This window comes from Bidens hawaiensis, unplaced genomic scaffold, assembly GCF_021521415.1.
Source record: "Bidens hawaiensis isolate Kalapana, Puna unplaced genomic scaffold, B.hawaiensis_p1.1 tig00048806_1, whole genome shotgun sequence".
Taxonomy (NCBI): domain Eukaryota; kingdom Viridiplantae; phylum Streptophyta; class Magnoliopsida; order Asterales; family Asteraceae; genus Bidens; species Bidens hawaiensis.
In genome coordinates, this window is record NW_027498716.1 from 70,188 (window position 1) to 82,240 (window position 12,053).

The following is a 12,053-nucleotide window of genomic DNA, read 5'->3' on the forward strand; positions in this document are numbered from 1 at the left end:
TGGAGATGGGGAATTATTTATACAGAGCGATGGGGAATTAGACAGTGATGTGACCCACCGAGTTCAGGTAGGATGGTGTAGATGGAAAGCAGCCACAGGTATATTGTGCGACAAGAGTTTCCCGACTAAACTAAAGGGAAAATTCTATAGGGTGGCAGTTAGACCTGCAATGCTATATGGAACAGATTGTTGGGCCATCAAGAAGTCACAAATGCGGAAGATGGAGGTAGCAGAAATGAGAATGCTACGTTGGATGTGTGGGCACACAAGGCTAGACCGAATAAGAAACGTTGTGTTTCGCGAGAGATTAGGGGTGGCGAACATAGCAGACAAGATAAGAGAGTAGAGATTGAGATGGTTTGGACATGTAAAGAGAAGACAGACGACGAATCCTGTTAGATCCGTAGAAAACATTACTATAGAGGGGAGGAGGGGTAGAGGACGACCGAAATTGACTTGGGATGAGAGGATTAGGCATGATTTGATAGACCTAAACCTCTCCGAGGACATGGTCGAGGATAGGAATTCGTGGAGAAGTAGAATTAAAGTTAAGGATTTTTAGAGAGAATTGAATACCTTAGGGCTTATACTTAACTTATTTAGGTCACATACCATAATGGTACTTCTCTTACATATATTATTATTATTATTATAATTATTATTAGCTTTTATATAGCTGTTAAACTGTGATCTTATTATTAATATTATTATAATTAGTAGTAGTTTTTATATAACTGTTAAACTTTGATTCCCTTTATTTTGCTTTATACACATGTACTTAGAGCCGAGGGTCTCTCTGGAAGCCACCTCTTTATTCCTTTGGATAGAGGTACGGTGTGCCTACATCCCACCCTCCCCAGACCCTACTTATAGCTTTGCTGCCGGTGGGATTTTACTGGGAATGATTGATTGATTAATTAATTGAATTACAGATGGAGATGCTAATAAACCTCAAGTGGTCTTAAAAAAGAACCAACAAAAAGGTACGAAAATTCACGGCTCTCGAAACTGGATGATGATTAAGAATGACTTCAATACACACAAGATGTGCTTGATTATACAAGTTACAAGGAGCAGTATCTAGTTGTAACCGAAACCACTAAACTAGCTAATTTTTGTTTTAATATGTATTATACTTATACACAGACAAACTATATATTTAACTGATTCTACTGGTCCAAATGCATGTGCTTGCACGTCTTTCCATGTCCAGATCACATGATTTCATTAAAAATGTTTAATTCCAGCTATTATAGCCTAAACAATTAATACAGCCAAATTAATCAGTATTCCAACGAATCTCGTGTGCACAATACTACAAGAAGATATGCAATAAATGAGAGTCTATTCAGGTCTAAACTCCACGCCTTTCACACGTAGCCTTATCAGTGCCCTGTTAATGATAGGTTCCAAGCCAATACGCATCGATTTCTCTCCAAGGGCAGTACCAGTTTGAAATTTACATACTTTAACTTCCATCCAACCATCGTTCCGTTTTTGTGGAATGCTTTTCAGTTTGGGTCTATTCAGAGGATTGCGGGAGTTTTGGTTAGCCTTTGTTCTTATAACCGGTGTTTGAGGATTAATTAAATAGATAAACCGACAATGACCAAACCCTTCCCAGGTTAGTTAGCATCACTTTCAGAGGAGACTCGTAATCAGATAAATCCTCCTCAGGGATGTTTCTTGGTAGTTTGTAGACTAGGTAACATGCATATGTTGTTTCAGGAGACAATAATTCAGAGTCGATTTTGCAGACAATACTAAATGATTTCTTAGGATCAGAAGCACATATGTGAAATCTGCAGGAAAAAACACATCACAAGTAATATGTAAGAATTTAGAACTTGATCTGCAGGAATAACACAAAACAAACAATGGATCCTTGCATCTCCAAACACATATTTCACCTGTTTGATCTGCAAGTTGCTGGGTGCAATCTGTTTCCTTTGCACATTTTTGTTACATGTATGGGTTCATTGCTCAGAAATCATATAGAACATGTTTCACGTATATATCTAGGCTTGTAAATTAATGAACTGAACAAACATAAACAGGGCATGTTCATGTTCGCTCATTTAACCTTAACCGAACAAACAATCTGACACAGACAATTAAACGAATGGAGTTTCCTTTGCACAATTTTATTACATGTTCGTTCGTTAAGAAAACAAGTATGTCATGTTCGTTTGTTAAAGGTATAAGCAAACAATTATTATCGAACACCAAATAAAAATAAACTTGAAAATCAAGCCATTGGGTCTAAATAATTAATAATATTAGGCTAAATTGTAATGTTGTAATGTGTGATATTTAAATTTTATAAATCTAGACTAAATTGTAATTACATGAAAATTATTATTGACATATATAAAAGTATGAACTTAAACAAACACAAATGAACAAACCTGAAATGAATTTAAATAAGCGAACGTTTTCTTGGTTTTGGATCGGCTGACACGACCCGAAACCCGACACTAAAAAATATAGGTTTTGGGTCGGCTGACACGACTCGTTTTCTTAGAAGGGTTAACCCGAACCCGACCCATTAAAAAGTGGGTTGACCTGTTAACCCGTTTAAGAATTTTAGAGAAGTTGGTATTTTGATTTTAAAGATAAGAAGTGTTAATTTTAAAGTTTACTTTGATATATAATTTTTCATATATCTATCAACTTTTAAAAGTTAAACTAATTACTTTTTAAAATATTTTTATCCACTCTTCACTTTCAATATTTTTAATTTATTAGTCCTAACCGTCTATTCATTTATCATTTCTAATTATTTGTTCTTATTTTGAGCAAAATATGTGAACCTAAGTTTGTGATAAATGCAATTAGATCTATCACAAATTATTAAAAATGTTTTATATAAATAAGAGTAACTGATTGTTTAGGTTATTATTAAGCCACTAGGTATTACTCATATTCGTAAATGAACGTAAAATGGGTTGACCCGAACACGACACGAATTTAAATGGGTCGACACGACACAAATAAATATATGGGTTGGGTTAGGGTTGAAGAATCTGAACCCGCCAACTCAAAACCTATCAACCCGCCAAGATTGACACCCTTATGTATATCCAAAGCATAGACATGTCTACAAGAAAAGACAGCGCTGGGAGATAAAGAAACAACCTCTCATCTGTCTGATTCCGATTCCGACTCCCATACCAGTAGCTCCATTGGTCCTTTAGAAGTGCTAAATTTGCTGGTAGCATAAGACACCTCTTCCCATTTTTAGCAATAAAAAGCCACTGTAATCCAAAAAAAATATTAGAAACAATAAATGGACTTTGTTCAAGAATCAAGATATATGAAGGATTAAGAAACGATAAGAATCCCATAATTTATTTAAATCAAATATACTCACTTGTTCGTTACTCAACTGAAACCCTTTGCAAAGTATATGGTAGAGTTCCTTCTTGGTTGTCCATTTAATACTACCTTCTAACAATTTGATTATGTCATCATAATAGTTAGGCAATTTGTTTTCCCAGTATGTGTCATCTGATTCTGATATAGTTTGCATATCAATTTCATCATCCTCTAACACTTCATGTTCCACCTATAAAACATTAACAAATTGAATTTTGATCAAATACAATAAAAGATATTAAATACCGAAAATGTTCACCTATTTCCTAGGTAATTTAAAATATTAATATTAATAAAAATAATAATGACGTATCGGTTAGCTTACTTTATCAACGGGTTGAAATTCAATGCCTTCTATAATTAGATTCCGACTAGAATAATCCATAATGCCCTCAAATGATATTTCAAGAGAAACATTTCTCTCTTGGCTTTCAAACTGATACAATTCAGCCATCAACCATCCATCTTCTCTCACGCCTGCGAGGCATGAAACCAAAGGTTTTGTCTCCCCTTCCAATCTGTATCTGATGCCTAAATAATACGGTTCGGTAAAAGCAAACTTCGTATGTTTGAACACAAGATTTACTGTGTATGTGATTAGAGGTGTCAATAATTGAGTTCTGACGTGTGCTTTGAACGTCCCATAATTTGTTATATAGCACTTGTTCGGGGGGAATCTGCAAGAGGAAGAATCACTATTGGTACATTACAATATGCTTAAAAAACAGTTAAACAAGTACCTTGAACTCGAATGGGACACATATCCATCAGAGGTAGATGTTTGTGCAGCTCGAATGAGACAGCCCGCGGCAGATATCATTTCACAATGCTCTCCGTTCTTATTCAATGAAAACCACTGTTCATAAAATAGATATTTCAGAGTAGAGATTTGAAGTGCAAAGATTTAACTTAAAATGTGGAAATAGTGGCAGTGATCATGTGATGGCACGGTTAGGTTTAAGCCATTTTATTACATAATCATATGTGACCTTATGAATTTAGTTGGAACTATATAACTTTACTAGCCTATAGTAAGATGAACAATCTATTAACCACAGTTTACCAATTACCATTCACACATTAGAAGTAAGTGCTTAGAGACATAGCTAATTACCGTTTTGCCCCTGTTAAGGAGAATCCCGTCGGAGAGGCATGACTTCAGTTCCTCTTCTGATTTGTACCTCAGAGGATGTACTGCCGTCTTAATTATCTTTTCATAATCCAGTTCCGGTGGATGTTTCATCCATTCATAAGTCTCCTGAAATTCAAGTGCGGTTTTAAGCTTTTCCACAACAAGAGACATTGTAGGTCGTTGTTCACGATATTTCTGCAGGCACTGAAATGCAATGTCTGAAAATATTTCCAAAGACCTCAGATCCATTTCTTGCATCATGTCTTGAAAGCTAATCCCATCCAACTTCTGTTTGTAGTTTTGTTTCCACATGCGCACTAGACTTGGAAACCTTCCCTTGCTATTCTCAAAGCATAGTCTTCCACACAATACTTCAAATAGGACAACACCGAAAGAGTATACGTCTGACTCTTTCGTGAGGATACCCAACTCCATATACATTGGATCCAGGTACCCAATGGTACCTCCAACATTGGTGATAATAACCGTGTGCGGTTGATTAGCTGGCCCAACTTTTGACAGTCCCATGTCAGAAACTTTGGCGTTCCAGTTATCATCGAGAAGGATATTGGAACTCTTTATATCACGGTGGAGAATTCTTTGTTGAGTGCCCTTGTCATCATGCAGGTAGCTTAGTCCTCTTGCCGCATCAAGACATACCTTAAGACGCTGAATCCACGTGAAAGTAGCGGATCTTAAGTGGAGATCGAGGCTTCCATTAGATGCATACTCATAAATAAGGATCTTCTCACCATCCTCGTCACAGTATCCCAGTAGAGAAACAAGATACTCATGTGTGTAACGTGATAGCATCATGATCTCCTTCCAGAACTCCGGGTCCCCTTGCCCAAATTTACGATCTAGACGCTTAAAAGCAACCATGCTTCGTCCCTTAAAGTGAGAAAGTTCTCCTCCGTACACCTTCCCAAAACCACCAGTTTCGATAACTTTGCTGTCATCAAAATTGTCGGTGGCTAATTTGATCTCTTTAAGTTGGATTTTAAGTTGTTGAAACTCCTCCAAGAAAGCCTCCATTAAATTGCCGCTCGGATAATATATAACGAGAAAATTGAATCCTCAAAGCAATTAAAGATGGAGATGCTAATATACCTCAAGTGGTCTTAAAAAATAACCAACAAAAAGGTATGAAAAAGTCACAGCTCTCGAAATTGGATGATGATTAAGAATGACTTCAATACACACAAAAGATGTGCTTGATTATACTATTTAAATGGGAAGCAGTGCCTTAATATAAGTTACAAGGAGCAGTATTTAGTGTTGTAAACTTTGCGTACCTAGATGATGAATTCGATCAAATATTCAAACATGGGATATTGATTACAATCTTCATTAATAATCAGTGTCATGGATTAATCTCTGTATCGTTGAGAACTTTTAGATAAGCGTATTTGTGGGTTACACACAATGATTTATCGGGTAAGAAGATTTATGTAGATGGAATTGAGTTTTGATTGTTCTGTATGTGGATGAAGAACCCAAGAACTAGTAACTGTATTCTTGTTTCTGTATAGATTTCATCGACAGAGATATTCCAGGGAATAAAAACATCGACCATATCATCCCATAACCAATTCCCTATGATTCCAAATTATAATTAATTAAAAGCCAGCTTAACGTTACACTTGAGCCCAAGTAAAAAAATTAGTTAAACCCAAGTATAAACGAGCCCGCACTCCCACGTCACCCAACTCGATTAATCTCTAACGTTATTTCCACATTCGACAAGTTAAACCAATAACACTAAAATTACCAACATTTAGTTGCAACTGAAATCACTAAACTAGCTAATTTTTGTTTTAATATGTATTACACTTATACATAGATTAACTATATATTTAACTTGTTCTACTGGTCCAAATGCATGTCTGTGCACGTCTTTCCATGTCCAGATCATATAATTTCATTAAAAATGTTTAATTACAGCTATTATAGCCTAACCAATTTACAAGTGGTAATACAGCCAAATTTTATCTATTCAAGGAATCTCATGTGCACAATACTATCACCTAACCACCGGAAAAGAAAGGCTGATATATAATACTGCCCAAGAAGATATGCAAATCTTTAATTTGAAAAGAGGGCTAAAGGAATGACGGAAAAGTGTATGAATCCACACTTGAAAGGAATTCAAAATATGTGTACATATAAAAAGATGTACACCTATGCAATGTTAAGTAACTGGACTGGACACTCGGACAGCTAATCAGACACGTTACTGGTTTACTGTCTGCTCAGACCAGATTAAAGAATCGATTTCTATAAACACTTTGAGAGAAAATGTATATTTTACCTCACGGTTCGTGTCTGATACGAAAATCTGTGATCCCCAGAAGGTTGCTTCTGTGCCCCCTTGATTATATCTTTCGTCACGGACAAAGGTCTTTCACGTCAACCCAGCGGGATACAATACATAGATTACAAAAGTTTAAAATATTTAACTTTCCCACTCATTTTGCCACCTCGACCAAACAGAATAAACTTGCTAAAACGAACCATAAAATAATATTCATTTCCAATCATCAAAACAAATAGATTGAAGAGATATATGCCCAATAAACAAATCCTTCAAATGCTGTTTACACAACCCGACTCGCCTCCTATTTAAACTAGGATGAACACAGCTTGTGAACCCCGTTTTCCAAACCGGAAACTTTTGCCTTTGCATAACATGGATCGTGTAAACACACGGTGCAGCCTCCCGACACCCGATTACAAAACAGATACACGGTCTAGATTCACTCACAACTCTCGCCAAAGATAACAAACACAAACCACTATAATTAACGCCATACAGCGACCCCTCATCATAAAAAAGATCCCGAGATTCCAGAATCCCGTTAACAGAATCTTCTGTTAACGAGATTTTGCTCAAATCTGATTCTAACTTCCTCTCGATCTCGGTTTCATGTAATCTATACTTTGTTGCTAACGTACGAATGCACGATTTCCTTACCTTTTCATTAATATTCTTTATTTCACCAAAATTATCACATAAATGATACCATTTAACCCATCGCGTTACAATACCGTTATACCAATCAATAATATTATCATGGTCTAGTAAAACGAGTGTGTGACATGCACGTGGGTAACCTTCCCGATTCATTATCCCGTATCGATGTAAACACATTCTAATCGCCTTTAACGGGGCTGAAACTTCCGTGACATAAACCGACTCAGAAGATGTGCTAGACTCAGGTAAAAGGTTAACCGTTGACTTTGTCTCAGATGTGACGTAACGTTTGACTTCATTTTGAAACGTGTAAAACGAGTCTTTTAAATCTTCGGGTAGTGCTTTCTCGGTTATTAACTTGGATAAAATATATTCTTCGGTGTCATGGCTTTTGAAATTTTGGCCTTGCATCCAAACTTTTAGTAAGACTTTATACCAATGATCGGTTTCCATCCCCGGTTTACGGAAGCGTGATACGAGGCTCAAAACTGAGGTACAGTCAGCAAGATGTCTGATTTCTGACTCTTTGACTTTCTTAAACCCATGACCCAAGACTTTCTTCCCAATTCTGACCATCCCTTCGTTCCACGCCTCTTCCTTCTGCAATCCAAATAACTCGACCTTTTCCTTTAACTTGTGAACAGCTCTAACTGCAGGACTCTCTCTTTCACTCCTCTTAATAACATTGCCCGTGAACTTTACACCTCGACGGTCGTTACATTGCAAAATACTTGTTTTATTGTCAAAATCCAAATAAAGTGATGACTGCAAGTAGGTTTCAATTTCTGACTTTAAAGCCTGACTCACTTCTTTTGAGCCCTTGATTACAATAAGAATTTCATCCATTAACCGACAACAATGCACCCTAACTCCCGACATGTTCCCTTCGTTTTTTTGATTGGGCCCCATCTGTCTCCTAAACCAGCTACGCAGCTTTGACTCTGACTTTGACTCGTCACATTGACTGTCATCAGGTGTATCAAGAACTTCATACTTCATTGACAAATTAAGAATCTCGCGGTCAAAGAGGTCAAGATATATATTCATTAAAACCGGAGACAGCACACCTTCTTGTGGGAGACCGTGACCTTTAGCAAACCCTCCAAACTCCATATTAAGAACTCCAACATTAAACATGCTATGAATTATAGAATATAGTTTGGGATCTTCAATCTTAGTTTCTATTGTTGATATGAGTTTAGAAAGGATACGCATGTCAATCTTTTTGTTGAGTATTATTGGGAACCACCAATATGGATTCACAATTTCTTTACAGACGTACTTTAAAGCTGATGATTGACCCCTTCCGGTCCGACACCCGTGTGAGATTTTAGAAAAATGTGGCCGGTAAACAACCTCTAAAGCTATTCTAATGGCTTCTTGAATCACGTTTGTTTTGAGATTGGGAAGTATAAGTTTTTCCTTGTTTTCTCCCCGTGTTGAAAAGGAATATATGTTGGAACTTAAGTCAAAATTTCCGGAAGCTAATTCTTCGGCTAGCGAGGTGAAGTCGATATTGTCACACTCGGATGCTAGGTTGACTTTTGAGTTGACCCTTATACTATCATAGGCGTCTTGAAGAGTATATGGATTGGCGATTACTTTCTCAATAAGATCATGAAACTTTCCATCTTTGAATTGGTCTTTTACTCTTTTCTTTATGCGTAACTCGAGAAATCTCTTGAGCTCTAACCGATTCATTGGTTTCCGTTCATCACTTTGAGAAGACTCGTCAACTACACAAGCTAAGCTGCTTGCTAATGACAACTTGTCAATGCTAGTGTTGTTATTGTTATTAATGGATTTTAATGATGAATCAACTGAATGACCCATGTATCTTTTTCCTGTGAGGACACAAGAATTGAAGTTATTAATGTGTTCATGTTAGAAATAAAAAAAGATTTAAAGAAAGCTTGTGGGCGGGATTACCTGTGTCAACAGCTGATAAATTGGCCGAAATAAGACTAAACCAATGAAGACGTGCGGTCCTGTTCATAAGTTTCCTCCTGCAAATCATTGGTAGACCGTAGACCTACAGACCACAGTTTTACGAATCAAACCCGACACAAAAACATGTCTTTCAGATTTCAGGTACGGGCGTTAAAAGTCAAAACAGGTCGGTTAGCAGGTTCACGAGTCAAACCCGCCACAAACCTAAAATTCATGTCAGCCACACGAGCACGTCTAATTCATTGATGAATAAAACAAATCCAAAAAAAGCAGTCAAGCAAACATCATATACATTTCTACATTAATAATTAACCCGTCTAATTCATTAGTGAGCTAGCATGCTGCATGCAAGTATACATACATTCAACGTATTCATATAGAGCTACATACAACTAGATGGAGCTGTACAGAACAGATATTTTATTATTTGCTTTTGCAGCTGACTCAACTGGGCACAAAAAAGTATATATTTTGGTTCAGGCATATTATCAAACACCTGGTGTGCATGTTAAAATATTAAACAGATATAATAATAATACAATAATAAGCAATTAAGGATGTAATTTAGAACATGAAGTAATGAATCCAATTAAGTTTATTATTGGATTGAAATTAATAATGTCTTACCTCTTATAATGATATTTGAAGCTGAAAGTTAGGGTTTGATGGTAACAATTAATATGTGTTTAGAACTGCAAACTGACAGTAGAAGTGGTTGTGCTTGATAATATTTACTGCTTTTTTTAAACGACCAATGACTGAAAACCCTAGTTTCCGGGTAATCCAATGTTAATAAACGAGGACCGATACGGTTGCGATCACATACGACACGGGGTAAGCCAAGCCCACCTTCTACAGTTTACGGGGGAAACTACTTTCCGAAGACCCGCTACGATAAAACCAGATTGAAATCAGATTCAAACTTAAAATCTTGCACGGCCTCCGTGCTAAATTTTTGCAAAACTTTATATACCTAACTTTTGAAAACCACACAAAAATTTTTGAAGCTTTTAATCCGTGTTTTGTTTTTGTTTTTGTTTTTGTTTTTTAAGTTCTAATATCGTAACGAATAACGTCAGTTTTTTTTATTTATCTGAAATAATATTTAGGTTATATTTGATTGTTTTTTTTTTTTAAAACCCAAAACCGACTATTTTATATAATTTACTATAAAACGATTACAATAAAGTGGCAGGCAAACGGGCAACAAGCTGCGCCGCAACCCCCTTTTGAATAGCAAAGTCAATCCTGCTAAAAACGAAGCTTAGGGACCTAGAAGCTGAAGAGCATCCGTGTACGACGCGCTGAACCCTACTCAAAAGTTTCACAGCCTCTGGATCCAGAAAACCAAATGTATCAAAGGCAAATGGTAGAAAGACATGTTGATTATCTAAACAAGCTTTCTCGTGTTTAACAACTTTGCCCGATTCAGCCTTCAACGCAGCCTGACCCACAACAAACCCACGGTCCCTGAGCCCAACAAGAGGAGACACTCCTATAAGATCCACACAGGCGTGTTTCCCCCCTGCCCACCCGAACACAAGAATATCAGCTGGTCGTAAAGTAGACCTCCCTTCAAGAGGATCCGTGAGAAAGTTAACAGGGGCCTCCTTTTTAGCAGAAATCCCTGCCCGTTTAAGAACATCACACAGAACATCCCTAACCAGATCATGTCTGTATTTAAAGTCAGACAATTCTTTGCAATGCACCGCATGGTCACCAAAAGAATCCAAACAGACCTTGCGACAAATTGGGCAAGGTTCATCCGTCGGGAACATAGGGATCATTAACCGGTACTTAAGGATAGCCCGATACTCCAAACCAGACATACGTTGGCCTAATCCTTCAACGGGGATGGCCGTTAGAAAATCCTGATCCCGAGGAGCCCGAAGGCATTCAAACACTGCCATTTGGCGAGGGGATAGATCAAACTTCACTTCTAAACTCTTGACGATTTCACTAAATAAGGCACTCGCCACAACATGTTGGGCTTTAGGGGGGCGGTGTCCTTATTAGAGAACCCGCTAAGATCAAAATCTGGAAGTGAAGTACGTAAACGATCCATCGCACACCCATAATCAGAGTCCAACCCATAAATATCACAACCCCGAAGAATATGGTCTTGCAAACACCACGACTGTGCTCTCGAAGCCACAAAAGCATATGTAGATACATCCTCGGCCGAACAGAGACCCAACCCCCCATAACGGGTCGGAAGTGATGCCAACCTCCATTGGAGATCCCCAAAGAACGGACCTCCACAAACCACGATGTCCTCAATCGCCCTTCGAAGATCATTGTCAAATATAGAAACAGCTTCCCCCACATACATAGGTTGGCACGTTCTCAAACCGAACAAAAGCTTGGCGACTCCCATACATGAGCGAAGCAAAAGAAGCTCGCATTGAGGATCCCGAAGTCTTGGGAGACAGCTCATCAGTTCCACAGCGCTAGATTCCCTTTTCATAGCCAAACTGCTGATAAACCCCGCATCCTGGCTTACAGCACCACCAAGGAGTTTCAGGCCAAACATCGGCCTCCCAATCCCGCAAGGGAACAACCCCTCCTAGTTTTGAGCAGGTTTTGAGCAACGTCCGAGTTTTAGTGTTTTACTGACTG

At 37.7% G+C, this 12,053-nt stretch overlaps 2 protein-coding genes across 3 annotated transcripts; both read right to left on the reverse strand.

The window, feature by feature from the left end:
- Positions 1-3,050: 3,050 nt before the first annotated feature.
- Positions 3,051-5,529, reverse strand: LOC143597639 (uncharacterized). The gene is made up of 5 exons (XM_077076081.1): positions 4,493-5,529; positions 4,119-4,234; positions 3,704-4,055; positions 3,374-3,568; positions 3,051-3,257 (listed from the first exon to the last, which is right to left on the reverse strand). Exons 1-5 carry the CDS (start codon positions 5,390-5,392, stop codon positions 3,051-3,053), a joined length of 1,770 nt encoding a protein of 589 aa, XP_076932196.1. The 5' UTR covers positions 5,393-5,529.
- Positions 5,530-7,033: 1,504 nt separating this feature from the next.
- LOC143597644 (nuclear intron maturase 4, mitochondrial-like) lies at positions 7,034-10,179 on the reverse strand. 2 transcript variants are annotated; one of them, XM_077076086.1, is made up of 3 exons: positions 10,062-10,179; positions 9,414-9,516; positions 7,034-9,328 (listed from the first exon to the last, which is right to left on the reverse strand). In XM_077076086.1, the coding sequence occupies exons 2-3, from the start codon at positions 9,499-9,501 to the stop codon at positions 7,038-7,040; spliced, it is 2,379 nt and encodes a 792-aa protein (XP_076932201.1). In that variant the 5' UTR covers positions 9,502-9,516; positions 10,062-10,179; the 3' UTR covers positions 7,034-7,037. The 2 variants fall into 2 exon arrangements, with proteins under 2 accessions (XP_076932201.1, XP_076932202.1); XM_077076087.1 differs by lacking the exon at positions 10,062-10,179 and having other exon boundaries at positions 9,414-9,874.
- Between the last annotated feature and the right edge of the window lie 1,874 nt (positions 10,180-12,053).

What these genes read in the sequence shown, in the direction of transcription:
- LOC143597639 (XM_077076081.1), bottom strand. Translation starts at nt 5,392, where the DNA reads ATGGTTGCTTTTAAGCGTCTAGATCGTAAATTTGGGCAAGGGGACCCG. An exon ending in TCCTTAACAGGGGCAAAACG is followed by an intron (nt 4,235 to 4,492) that starts GTAATTAGCTAT and finishes TTTTATGAACAG; the next exon opens with TGGTTTTCATTGAATAAGAA. An exon ending in TTCAGTTGAGTAACGAACAA is followed by an intron (nt 3,258 to 3,373) that starts GTGAGTATATTT and finishes TTTGGATTACAG; the next exon opens with TGGCTTTTTATTGCTAAAAA.
- LOC143597644 (XM_077076086.1), bottom strand. Translation starts at nt 9,501, where the DNA reads ATGATTTGCAGGAGGAAACTTATGAACAGGACCGCACGTCTTCATTGG. An exon ending in TTTATCAGCTGTTGACACAG is followed by an intron (nt 9,329 to 9,413) that starts GTAATCCCGCCC and finishes GTGTCCTCACAG; the next exon opens with GAAAAAGATACATGGGTCAT.